Here is a 14,532-nt window from a genome sequence, read left to right on the forward strand (position 1 = left end):
GATGATGCTGCTTGATTAGGGCTGTCTTATGATTTAATTTTAATGTTTGTGAAAAGGGTACTTTATTTAACCTCAAGCACCTACAGTAAAACATTTCTAACACCTATTTGAATCATAAATATTTTTTCTGGAAACTTGGTTTAACTGATATTTTTCATATATAGAAAAACAAATTTAGGAATCAGGATATAGGTTATAGGTTTGCTTAGTTTTCATATTGGGAAAAATAACACCAGTACACTTTTTCAGTCATAAAGGTGGTATGAGGTGTAATCACTGTATAAACCAGCTCTATTGTCAAAGTATTTGTAGTTGTATGAAAGCCATTCTAGGTTTCTTTTTTTTAGCTCACCTGGCCCAAAATGTCCAAGTGAGCTTTTCTCATCACTTGACGTCCGTCGTCGTCTGTTAACTTTTACAAAAGTCTTCTCCTCTGAAACTACTGGGCCAAATAAAACCAAACTTGGCCTTAATCATCCTTAGGGTATCTAGTTTAAAAAATGTATCTGATGACCCCGCCCATCAACCAAGATGGCGGCCATTGCTAAAAATAGAACATGGGGGTAAAATGTAGTTTTTGGCTTTTATCTCTGAAACTAAAGCATTTAGAGCAAATCTGACTGGTTAAAAAATGTTGATCAGGTCAAGATCTATCTGCCCTGAAATTTTAAGACGCATCAGACAACCTGTGGGTTGCTGCCCCTGAATTGGTAATTTTAAGGAAATTTTGCAGTTTTTGGTTATTATTTTGAATATTATAATAGATAGTGATAAACTGTATACAGCAAAAATTTTCAGCAAAGTAAGATCTACAAATAAGTCAACATGACCAAAATTGTCAATTGACCCCATAAGGAGTTATTGCCCTTTAAAGTCAATTTTTTTCACAATTTTTCGTAAATTTTTGTAATCTTTTACAAAAATCTTCGTCTCTGAAACTACTGGGCCAAATTAAACCAAATTTTGCCTAAATCATCGTTAGGGTATCTAGTTTAAAAAATTTATCTGATGACCCCGCTCTTTAACCAAGATGGTGGCCATGGCTAAAAATAGAACATGGGGGATAAAATGCAGTTTGGCTTATATCTCTGAAACTAAAGCATTTAGAGAAAATCTGACATGGGGTAAAAAATGTTCATCAGGTCAAGATCTATCTTTTTTTTTGAAATTTCAGACACATCAGACAACCCGTTGTTGGATTGCTGCCCCTGAATTGGTAATTTTAAGGTTGTTTTGCAGTTTTTCGTTATCATCTTGAATATCATAATAGATAGAGATAAACTGTAGACAGCAAAAATGTTCAGCAAAGTATGCTCTACAAATAAGTCAACATGATCAAAATTGTCAATTGACCCCTTTAAAGTCAATTTTTCACAATTTTTCGTAAATTTTTGTAATCTTTTACAAAAATCTTCTCCACTTAATCTACTGGGCCAAATAGAATTAAACTAAGCCAAAATTTTCAATAGGGTATCTTGATTGAAAAATGTATCCGATGACCCTGTCATCCAACCAGCATGGCCTCCATGGCTAAAAAATAGAACATAGGGGTTTACTATAGAAGTCTATGGGAAAATTGTAAAAAAACAATTTCAAATGGTCACAACTTGAAAACTAATTTAATTATGATAAGGGGTCTTCAGTAACTATTGTAAGACTACAATGGGATGACTTGCTTTAAGTTAAACTACTGGGCCGAATTAAACCAAACTTGGCCTCAATCATTATTAGGGTATCTAATACTATTTATTATGATTTTAACCTTATTTTACAGTAGATACAGGTGAGCGACACAGGCTCTTGAGAGCCTCTAGTTTTAAATATACAGGCAAGGTAAAGTGTCTCAATCTAAATTATGGACATTTGAAGTAGTTGCTCATGCATTTTTGAGTTACAACTTCATAATTTTAGCAAAATATAATTAGTTTGTCAAAATAAGAGTATGATTCATGTAAATTTTCAAGTTTCATATGGAATGGGAAAACATTGTTTGTAATTAAAATCAAATGCACACAGATTTGAAACTCAATATAAATACATCTGAAACCTTTGAACTGAATCAATAAATTATCTTAAAAGTTTTCTTATTAGTAAGTATCAGATATGCAACTTTTGAAAAGATTGGTTGTCTGTAAACAGAAGCTGTCTATTCATTCTGTGACCAAAATCCTTGACCTAGAACTCCCAATGGTTGAAAAAAAAGTGAATGCCTGCAGTCAAAACCGCTCTAAATGTTTTAAAAATATCATTAAAAGATGCCCAGTTTGTTAACAAAATAATTGGACACCCTTTTGCAGTATCTCAAATCATTTGCTTTTGTTGTAAAATAAAAGAAGGAACCTATTTTGGAATGTGATGTAGTACCCCTAGTACCCCTACCATGTACACAAAAAAATCTCATACTTATTATAGTTCATTCCATGACCTTATAAGAACTTTAAATAAATGCCTGTTATATATTTTACAGATAGCTAGTTTAGATGAAACTCCTAATGTACAAAAACAATTGGAAAAGTTAGAAACAAAGGCATATGAATGGCATATCAAGATCTGCCAGCAACAAATGAAAATTCTAGATGAAGAAGAGAAGATCTGTCAAGCCAAAATGGAGGCATTAAAGAAAAATCTAAAAGGTTAAAGAATTTAGGGTTTGGAATAAAAAGATTAGTCTGCTTTAGATTTTGTCAATATGAAAACAAGTGGGTCAATATGTGCAATTCATTTCAGGTAGGCGACAATGGTAACCTTTTCTTCCATTCCTCTGTCCCTATTGTAAACTTGGATATGAATGATAGTTTGTTTTCAAAAGCTGAGGCATTTTCACAGATGTGGTTAAATTTTCTGGGTACGAAGTGTGATTAATTTTTTTTACAAATTTGGAAAACCTGAAAAGACTCCATGTGATGCAGCTTCAGCAAGTAAAAAGTCCACTTTTTTCACACAGTAAAATTCTCTGAAAATTCAGTTCTTATCAAGCATTTAGTAACTCCTAAGTTTTACATCTTTATTGTACAGTCTTCTGCTCTTCAAAAAAACACAAATGGTTAATTAGCTCAGTTAATTACTAATGTCCAATATCATTGCATACAGATTTTTATACGACCGCAAAAAAATGTTTGTGGTCGTATATTGGTATGACGTTGGCGTCGTCGTCGTCCGAAGACACATTAGTTTTCGCACTCTAACTTTAGTTTAAGTGAATGGATCTCAATGAAATTTTACCATAAGGTTCAATACCACAAAAGGAAGGTGGGGATTGATTTTGGGGGTAATGGTACCCACAATAAAGGAATTAAGGGCCAAAAATAAGCATTTTTGTAACTTCCAGACATAACTTGTGTGTAAGTGTATGGATCTCTCTGACATTGTACCACAAGGTTCCATATCACAAAGGGAAGGCTGTAATTGATTTTGGGGGTAATTGTCTCCAAATTTTAGGAATTAGGGGCCAAAAAGGGGCAAAAAAGCGAGCATTTTTCTAGTTTCATGACAATAACTTGTGAGTAAGTTTATGGATCTTTATGAAATTGTACTACAAGGTTCCATATCACAAAGGGAAAGCTGGAATTGAGTTTGGGGGTAATTGCCCAAAAAGTTTAGGAATAAGGGGCCAAAAAGGGGCCAAAAATAAGCATTTTTCTAGTTTCCAGACAATAACTTGTGTTCAAATGTATGGATCTCTCTGAAATTGTACTGCAAGGTACCATACCTCAAAGAGAAGGCTGGGATTGATTTTGGGGGTAATTCCCTCAAAATTTTAGTAATTAGGGGCCATAAAAGGGCAAAAAAACAAGCATATTTCTAGTTTCAGGACAATAACTTGTGTGTAAGTGTATGGATCTTTATGAAATTGTACTGCAAGGTTCCATATCACAAATGGAAAGCTGGGTTTGAGTTTGGGGGTAATTGCCCTAAACGTTTAGGAATTTGGGGCCAAAAAACAAGCATTTTTCTAGTTTCCAGACAATAACTTGTGTTCAAGTGTATGGATCTCTCTGAAATTCCACTGCAAGGTACCATACCACAAAAGGAAAGCTAGGATTGTGTTTGGGGGTGATGAATGATAAGGGGGTTCAAAAAATTGGGGGGGATTTTTTTTTCCCTTTTTTTTCTTTAAAATTTTCCATTTAAATTGGTTATTTCTGATTTATATATAAAAGCAAATAATAATGATATGGTTTGAATAGGTAAATTAAAAATTTTTAAGTTCTTAGACCACTTTCATTCTGTGTGAGAAACCTATACTGTGTCAAATATTTAATTACAATCCAAATTCAGTGCTGTATCAAGCTTGAATGTTGTGTCCATACTTGCCCCAACTGTTCAGGGTTCGACCTCTGCGGTCGTATCAAGCTGCGCCCCAGCGGAGCATTTTATTTTAAATTTCTATAGTTGTGTTCCTAAATTTGAGGCGCATTAGAGGTATTGACCCAAGTGCAATATAAGTATATAAGCCCAAAAAAGGCTTCATCATACCTTCTTTTTGACCAAAGTAGTGATATGGATTTGTAAAGTAATCTTCTTCTTTTTTACTATTGCATAGGCAGTAAATGTTCTTATTTCTTAAAATAATCAATTTCCTTTCTTTGTTTTTTTTTTGGTAGACTAGTTTTATTTTCTACGTTTTATCTATATTCATCTTGGAATATCAGAGGACAGATTATAGCTAATAGTAACAATCTCTTAATTGTTTTAATTAAGAAAGATGAAAGAATAGAGTTTTAATTATATTTGTGACAAACTGCTGAGGAGAAAATAAGCAAATATATTTAAGGTATTTTAACTGAAATAACTGACTGATAACAGTATCTATCAAAACAGAAAGTATATAAGTATTTCTCACTGATTTATAACAGTACTTTTATCTATTTTAGCCAAGGAAGATGAGATTGTATTTTATGATGCTGTTGAGGACAGTTCACAGTTAAGCCCTGATGAAGATGAAGAACAAATATCATCTTTTAGCAGTAATAGTGATTTAAATACCATTAGGAGAAAAATGACAGCTATCAATAAAAAGAGGGCTACATTGAGGAATAAGAAGGTAAGTGTTTTTCAGCAGTATGAATTTATATGTGTTTTGCTTTATACAAAAAGTGGTTGGACGTCATCACTGAAATAAGAAAAATTTTAAAAATGCCTACAGAAAATCATTCCATTGAACAATTGAAAGCTAACTTTGTTGGAATGTTTCTTTGAATATCTTCTTTCAAAATTACATCCAGGTTTGTCTAACTACCAAGATGGTTATCATGACTAAACATTAAATAATAAAAAATCAATCAGATTTTTCTAAATATCTTCAATTGGATAAATGCAATTGAATATTTTCACTTTGGTCATAAATATGGAAATAAAGTATTAATTTAATTGCTTTTATTTAAATGATTTAATGTAATGAATATTGTTTTGTTTTTGTAGACTGCAATAGAAAGGCAAAGAAAATCGAAAAAAGAAAAGAAAGTTGAGGAAGAAGAAAAATTACGACAACACCATGCAATACAAACTGTATGTTACTGATGGTTATGTTTTGTCAGGGAAAAATCCTGCTAGGAATGAGACATTATTGTGGTTTTTCTTGGTTCATTAACACCAAATGCTAAGTATTCTGATTAGTTCCTTTTCTTGGTTCATTAACACCAAATGCTAAGTGTTCTAATTAGTTCTTTTTCTTGGTTCATTTACACCAAATGCTATGTATTTTAATTAGTTCCTTTCCTTGGTTCATTAACACCAAATGCTAAGTATTCAAATTAGTTCCTTTTCTTGGTTCATTAACACCGAATGCTAAGTATTCTAATTAGATTAACACCAAATGCTAAGTATTTTAATTAGTTCCTTTTCTTGGTTCATTTACACCAAATGCTAAGTATTCTAACTAGTTTCTTTTCTTGGTTCATTAACACCAAAAGCTAAGTATTCTAATTAGTTCCTTTTCTTGGTTCATTAACACTGAATGCTAAGTGTTCTAATTAGTTCCTTTTCTTGGTTCATTAACACCAAATGCTTAGTATTCTGATTAGTTCCTTTTCTTGGTTCATTAACACCAAATGCTAAGTATTCTAATTAGATATAAGAAGATGTGGTATGAGTGCCAATGAGACAACTCTCCATCCAAGTCAAAATTTATTAAAGTAAACCATTATAGGTCAAAGTACAGTCTTTAACACGGAGCATTGGCTCACACCGAACAGCAAGCTATAAAGGGCCCCAAAAAATACTAGTGTTAAACCATTCAAACTGGAAAACCAACAGTCTAATCTATATAAAAAACGAGAAACGAGAAACACTTATGAACCACATCAACAAACGACGACTACTGAACATCAGATTCCTGACTTAGGACAGGTGCAAACAATTGCAGTGGGTTTAAATGTTTTAATGGTACCAAACCTTCACCCTTATCTGAAACAATAGTGTAACTTCACAACATAGAAAGACACACTATAAAATATCAATTGAAATGGCTTAACTCAATCAAAAGACATATTAGACACCAGTGAGCATACACTGAACAAATAAATTTGATCTATGATACAATGTAAATACAAAATAAATAAACTAAGGGAAGAATAATTAAAGGAACATGTTATAACGCTGTGAAATGTTAAACAATTTAGGAAAAACAATATGCTTGAACAAAAATATCAGTCATTTGCAATTACTTTAAACACAGGTGAATGAAAATAATTAGTTCCTTTTCTTGGTTCATTAACACCAAATGCTAAGTATTCTGATTAGTTCCTTTTCTTGGTTCATTAACACCAAATGCTAAGTATTCTAATTAGTATTCTAATTACTTCCTTTTCTTGGTTCATTTACACCAAATACTAAGTATTCTGATTAGTACCTTTTCTTGGTTCATTAACACCACATGCTAAGTATTCTAATTAGTTCCTTTCCTTGGTTCATTAACACCAAATGCTAAGTATTCTGATTAGTTCCTTTTCTTGATTCATTAACACCAAATGCTAAGTATTCTGATTAGATCCTTTTCTTGGTTCATTAACACCAAATGCTAAGTATTCTAATTAGTTCCTTTTCTTGGTTCATTAACACCAAATGCTAAGTATTCTGATTAGTTCCTTTTCTTGGTTCATTAACACCAAATGCTAAGTATTCTAGTTAGTTCCTTTTCTTGGTTCATTAACACCAAATGCTAAGTATTCTGATTAGTTCCTTTTCTTGGTTCATTAACACCAAGTGCTAAGTATTCTAATTAGTTCCTTTTCTTGGTTCATTAACACCAAATGCTAAGTATTCTGATTAGTTTCTTTTCTTGATTCATTAACACCAAATGCTAAGTATTCTGATTAGATCCTTTTCTTGGTTCATTAACACCAAATGCTAAGTATTCTAATTAGTTCCTTTTCTTGGTTCATTAACACCAAATGCTAAGTATTCTGATTAGTTCATTTTCTTGGTTCATTAACACTGAATGCTAAGTATTCTGATTAGTTCCTTTTCTTGATTCATTAACACCAAATGCTAAGTATTCTGATTAGTTCCTTTTCTTGGTTCATTAACACCAAATGCTAAGTATTCTAATTAGTTCCTTTTCAGAATAAGATCTTTTCAGACACCATTGTTATGCAACATTATTAAAGTATCAATGCATATGAGCTTTAACCAGTATGTTATGGTCTGTTTTCTATTTCATGCAGGAGTGTTTATACTCAAATGTTCAGTTTTCTGATTACTTCCATTTTAGAACAAGTAATGTTTACTGCCATTTGTTATATAGTTTGTTGTCAGAATATAATCAAAACAAGATTTCCATTTACCCCTGTGTATTGATATGTTACATGAAGACCTGGTAAAAGCTTTAAGTGTGGTTTATTACAGAATGCTGCATTTAGTAGTCTTATATACATATAAAAGACTGTACAGAAACATACACTGACATTGAATATTTGGAATGAGTTCTTGGCAAAATGTTATTTTATTTTTCTTGCCTACATTGTGTAGTTTGAATACTCATGGAAATAATACATTTTACATTTGCCTCCTCTGAAAACCTTTCAAAATGATATCAGAGAATTGTATTTATATTACAAGAATATATCAGATTCCTTAATGTGTCTGATAACAAACCACTCACCTTTAAAAGCTTATAAACATAAATTGTTTAGATCAAACATAATGTTCATGAATATGTATGTATATATATATATATACAATTGAGAATGGAAACAGGGGATTGTGTCAAAGAGACAACAACTTGACCAGAGAGCAGAAAACAGCTCAAGGCCACCAATGGGTCTTCAACTCAGCGAGAAAATTCCGCATCCGGAGGCGGGCTTTAGCTGGCCCCTAAACAAAAATGTATACTGGTTAAAAAAAAATGAACGTCACACTAAACTCCGAAACATATAAATGAACCAAAATTCAATTTAAAACATACAAGACTAACAAAGGCCACAAGGTTTGTGAGATCTCAACCCTCTCGCTATAGTCTTTTTTATGGTTTTTTGTAAGTTTGGCTATACATCATATTAGTTATACCTTAATTCCATTTACAGAAAATTGATAAGAAAAAGGAAGACACAACAAGAAAGGCTGATTTTATTGTGGAAGAGAGAATGAAAGCAATAGACAGAATAAAAATGCACAAAGTTGTAAGATTTTGATTTTCATATTGCATCAATTACTTCTTTGAAATGCATGTGAAATTATTTATTTTTGGTGTTAAAAAAAATTAATATAAAATAAATAGATGTGGTATGACTGCCAATGAAATAACTATCCAACAGAGGATACTTGAAAGGGATTTAGCTACTATAGGTCACTGTAGGGTCTTCAGCAAAACTCATACTGTATACTCAGTATACTCAGCTGTATAAGGCTCAGACATGACAAAATATGAAACAATTCAAACGAAAAAAAACAATGTCCCGATTTATGACAAAATGGTTTTGTTGTTGTTGTGCTTTAGAAAATTCTGTCTTGCAATAATTTGTTGTGCATCAAGTTATCACCACTACCCTGGACTTTAATATTAAGGAGTCCATAAGTTAAATCCCTAATTTATATACTCCTTTGATGATATTAACATGATAATACTGAGATTTTTATTAGACACATTTTGCAGACAGACATATGTTCTTTTGGGGGTATATTCCACTATGGTAGCATTTTTCCTTTTTGTCGAGCCTGCAACTTTTGTCGCAGAAAGCTCGACATAGGGATAGTGATCCGGCGGCGGCGGCGTTAGCTCACTTCTTAAAAGCTTTATATTTTAGAAGCTAGAAGACCTGGATGCTTCATACTTTTTATATATATATGCCTTAGGTTACAAAGTTTCCATCTGTCATATGTCCATTATCCTTGACCTCATTTTCATGGTTCAGTGACTACTAGAAAAAAAAGTCAACATTTTTTGTAATGTTAATTTCTTTCTTATTATGAGTAATAGGATAACTATATTTAGTATGTGCATACCTTGCAAGGTCTTCATGCCCGTCAGACAATTTTCATTTGACCTCCACCTCATTTCATGGATCAGTGAACAAGGTTAAGTTTTCGTGGTCAAGTCCATATATCAGATACTATAAGCAGTAGGTCTACTATATTTGGTATATGGAATGATTGTAAGGTGTACATGTCCAACTGGTAGGTGTCATCTGACCTTGACCTCATTTTCATGGTTCAGTGGTCAAAGTTAAGTTTTTGAGTTTTGGTCTTTTTTCTAATACTATATGCAATAGGACAACTATATTTGGTGTATGGAAATATTTTATGATGTACATGTCAGTCTCGCAGGTTTTATTTCACCTTGACCTCATTTTCACGGTTCATTTCTCAGTGTTAAGTTTTTGTGTTTTGGTCAGTTTTTCTTCAACTATAAGAATAGATCAACTATATTTGTTGTATGGAAGGATTGTAAGGTGTATATGTCTGTCTGGCAGGTATCATCTGACCTTGACCTCATTTTCATGGTTCATTGGTCAATGTTAAGTTTTCATGGTTGAGTTTGTTTCTTAGATACTATAAGCAATAGGTCAACTATATTTAATGCATAAATTGATTGTAAGGTGTATATGTCTGTCTGGCATGGTTCATCTGACCTTGACCTCATTTTCATGGTTCATTGGTCAATGTTAAGTTTTCTTGGTTAAGACTGTTTCTTAGAAACTATAAGCAATAGGTCAACTATGTTTGTTTTATTGAATGATTGTAAGGTGTACATGTATTTCTCGTTTGGTTTAACTGACCTTGACCTCATTTTCTTGGATCATGTTAAGTTTATGTGTTACTTGTAGTAAAGCTTTATATTTAGGACTATCAACATAAAATCAATGGTTAGTAAAGAAGGCGAGACATTTCAGCGTGTGCACTCTTGTTTATTGACTTGCAGCACCTCAAGATGATGGATTTGTGGCTTATCATTGAGGATGACCTTTAAACCTTGGCTTTTGACCTTTAAGTCAGAATAATCGATTTTTAAACATCCACCCGTAAACCATATATTTATTTATATCTTGCTGACCATGGCCAGACCTTTCAAATACACCGAATATATTCTAAATTGCGTTGACATGACCTTTCTAGTTCATCATAGGTTTTTTCCCCATGTGGCATCCCTTGCCCTGCCAATATCTTTGAAAATCCCCACTTATTAACCATATATGTTCTTAATAACCTTGATTAGACCCTTTTATAGTCCACCATAGATTTTTTTCCTGGTGGACATGCCCCAGCCCCTACTCATCAATTGTTCATATTTACACCCTTAAATCTATATATTCTTTATTGTCATGACACTTTACTTTATCCCTTGGTTCATGCCCTGTCCGCTTATATCAAACTTTACTCAACATGCTCAAGGGATGTCTTTACATGCTATAGATAAAGGTGAGACATATGTTTAATAGATATAAGAAGATGTGGTATGAGTGCCAATGAGACAACTCTCCGTCCAAGTCACAATTTGTAAAAGTAAACCATTATAGGTCAAAGTACGGCCTTCAACATGGAGCCTTGGCTCACACCGAACAGCAAGCTATAAAGGGCCCCAAAAATGACTAGTGTAAAACCATTCAAACAGGAAAACCAACTAAAATAGTTCCACTAAGTTTTTATACGACCGCAAAAATTAAAAATTTTTTGGTCGTATATTGGTATGACGTTGGCGTCGTCGTCGTCGTTGTACTCGTCGTCGTCGTCCGGCGTCGTCCGGCGTCGTCCGAAGACACATTGGTTTTCGCACTCTAACTTTAGTTTAAGTGAATGGATCTCCATGAAATTTCACCATAAGGTTCAATACCACGAAAGGAAGGTTGGGATTGATTTTGGGGGTTATGATACCAACAGTTAAGGAATTAGGGGCCAAAAAGGGGCCAAAAATAAGCATTTTTGTAACTTTCAGACAATAACTTGTGTGTAAGTGTATGGATCTCTCTGACATTGTACAACAAGGTTTCATATCACAAAGGGAAGGCTGTAATTGATTTTGGGGGTAATTGCCTCAAAATTTTAGGAATTAGGGGCCAAAAAAGGGGCAAAAAACAAGCATTTTTCTAGTTTCATGACAATAACTTGTGTGTAAGTGTTTGGATATTTCTGAAATTGTACTACAAGGTTCCATATCACAAAGGGAAAGCTGGAATTGAGTTTGGGGGTAATTGCCCGAAACGTTTAGGAATTGGGGGCCAAAAAGGGGCCAAAAATAAGCATTTTTCTAGTTTCCAGACAATAACTTGTGTTCAAGTGTATGGATCTCTCTGAAATTGTACTGCAAGGTACCATACCACAAAGGGAAGGCTGGGATTGAGTTTGGGGGTGATGAATCATAAGGGGGTTCAAAAAATTTGGGGGGGGGGGATTTTTTTTTTTTTTTTTTTTCTTTTTTTCCTTTTTTTTTTCTTTTAAAATTTTCCATTTTAAGTTGGTTATTTCTGATTTATATTTAAAAGCAAATAATAATGATATGGTAGGAGATACACACCAAACAGGATGTGTAAATTATTATATAATAAGTATTGTGCAATAGCAAGAAATTTTCAATTGCACAGTATTGCACAATAGCAAGAAATCTTCAATTGCACAGTATTGCGCAATAGCAAGAAATCTTCAATTTAGCAGTATTGCGCAATAGCAAGAAATATCCAATAACACAATATTGCGCAATAGCAAGAAATTGTCAATTGTACAGTATTGCGCAATAGCAAGAAATATTCAATTGCACAGTATTGTGCAAAAGAAGATACTTCGTATAAATTGCTTATTTCTTGATCAATTTCAATGGGGTTTTATTCTTGAATTCTTGGGGTTCTTTAATATGCTGAATCTAACCGTGTATTAAGTTTTTGGATTTTGGGCCCCGTTTTTAAATTGGTCCACATTGAGGTCCAAAGGGTCCAAAATTAAACTTTGTTTGATTTCATCAAAAATTGAATTATTGGGGTTCTTTGATATGCCGAATCTAACCGTGTATTTAGATTTTTAATTTTGGGTCCCGTTTTTTAAATTGGTCTACATTAAGGTCCAAAGGGTCCAAAATTAAACTTAGTTTGATTTTAACAAAAATTGAATTCTTAGGGTTCTTTGATATGCTGAATCTAAACATGTGTTTAGATTTTTGATTATGGGCCCAGTTTTCAAGTTGGTCCAAGTTGGGGTCCAAAATTAAACTTTGTTTGATTTCAACAAAAATTGAATATATGGGGTTCTTTGATATGCTGAATCTAAACATGTATTTAGATTTTAGATTTTTGGCCCAGTTTTCAAGTTGGTCCATATTGGGGTCCAAAATTAAACTTTGTTTGATTTCAACAAAAATTAAATATATGGGGTTCTTTGATATGCTGAATCTTACCATGTATTTTGATTTTTTATTTGTGGGCCCGCTATCAAATTGGTTCATATTGAGGTCAAAAGGGTCCAAAATTAAACTTTGTTTGATTTCATCAAAAATTGAATTATTGGGGTTCTTTGATATGCCAAATCTAACCGTGTATTTAGATTTTTAATTTTGGGTCCTGTTTTTTAAATTGGTCTACATTAAGGTCCAAAGGGTCCAAAATTAAACTTAGTTTGATTTTAACAAAAATTGAATTTTTGGGGTTCTTTGATATGCTGAATCTAAACATGTGTTTAGATTTTTGATTATGGGACCAGTTTTCAAGTTGGTCCAAGTTGGGGTCCAAAATTAAACTTTGTTTGATTTCAACAAAAATTGAATATATGGGGTTCTTTGATATGCTGAATCTAAACATGTATTTAGATTTTAGATTTTTGGCCCAGTTTTCAAGTTGGTCCAAATTGGGGTCCAAAATTAAACTTTGTTTGATTTTAACAAAAATTGAATATATGGGGTTCTTTGATATGCTGAATCTTACCATGTATTTAGATTTTTTATTTGTGGGCCTGCTATCAAATTGGTTCATATTGAGGTCAAAAGGGTCCAAAATTAAACTTTGTTTGATTTCATCAAAAATTGAATTATTGGGGTTCTTTGATATGCCAAATCTAACCGTGTTTTTAGATTTTTAATTTTGGGTCCCGTTTTTTAAATTTGTCTACATTAAGGTCCAAAGGGTCCAAAATTAAACTTAGTTTGATTTTAACAAAAATTGAATTCTTCGGGTACTTTGATATGCTGAATCTAAACATGTGTTTAGATTTTTGATTATGGGACCAGTTTTCAAGTTTGTCCAAGTTGGGGTCCAAAATTAAACTTTGTTTGATTTCAACAAAAATTGAATATATGGGGTTCTTTGATATGCTGAATCTAACCATGTATTTTGATTTTGGACATTGGACCATAATAGGTAAATTAAAAAAATTGAAGTTCTTAGACCACATTCTTTCTGTGTCAGAAACCTATGCTGTGTCAAATATTTAATCACAATCCAAATTCAGAGCTGTATCAAGCTTGAATGTTATGTCCATACTTGCCCCAACTGTTCAGGGTTCGACCTCTGCGGTCGTATCAAGCTGCGCCCAGCGAAGCATTTTATTTAATTGATTATGAGATGCTTTGTTGACTTAACCTTTCCACATTGACTACAGATCTATTAGTGATTGCAAAGTTGTTTTAAAAGGCATAAAAGAATTTCACTATGTTCTTCATAAGTTAACCAGCCACATTTCATATTTGAATATTAGAAATTTAAATTTAACTTGATTGTTGAAAATTTCATCTTTAAAATTTTGAATATAAATTACCAATGAATAACTGTCAATTCAGATTTTTTATACGCCCGTTTACGGGACGTATTATGGTATACTGTTGTCCGTCTGTCTGTCCGTCCGTCTATCCGTCGTCAACATGTCGGACATTAACTCAAAAACGCTTTAACCAATTTGCATAAAACTTTGGTGAATTGTTTATATCTATTGACGTGAGCTCCCTTTCGTTTTTTATAAATTTTAGATTTTACATTTCCGAGTTACAGGGTTTTATTCATAAAAAAAAGGGGGATTTTCCAGTTTTCAGATAAGAAATCAAAGATGCTTTCAGCAGTTCTTATGAAACTTTGATGAATTGTTTATATCTATTGATGTAAGCTCCGTTTAGAATTTTATAAA

General features: G+C 32.7%; 1 protein-coding gene across 1 annotated transcript in view; it reads left to right on the plus strand.

Moving 5' to 3' along the window:
* The window catches only part of LOC127732903 (junction-mediating and -regulatory protein-like), a 28,608-nt gene that overhangs the window by 6,793 nt on the left and 7,283 nt on the right, over positions 1–14,532 (plus strand). Inside the window, exons 5-8 of the mRNA XM_052242111.1 lie at positions 2,468–2,633; positions 4,875–5,044; positions 5,422–5,508; positions 8,523–8,618. Of these exons, the coding sequence (XP_052098071.1) occupies positions 2,468–2,633; positions 4,875–5,044; positions 5,422–5,508; positions 8,523–8,618 (519 nt within the window). The remainder of the gene's footprint in view (positions 1–2,467; positions 2,634–4,874; positions 5,045–5,421; positions 5,509–8,522; positions 8,619–14,532) is intronic.

This window comes from Mytilus californianus, unplaced genomic scaffold (genome assembly GCF_021869535.1).
Source record: "Mytilus californianus isolate M0D057914Y unplaced genomic scaffold, xbMytCali1.0.p SCAF_3, whole genome shotgun sequence".
In the NCBI taxonomy this organism is placed as follows: domain Eukaryota; kingdom Metazoa; phylum Mollusca; class Bivalvia; order Mytilida; family Mytilidae; genus Mytilus; species Mytilus californianus.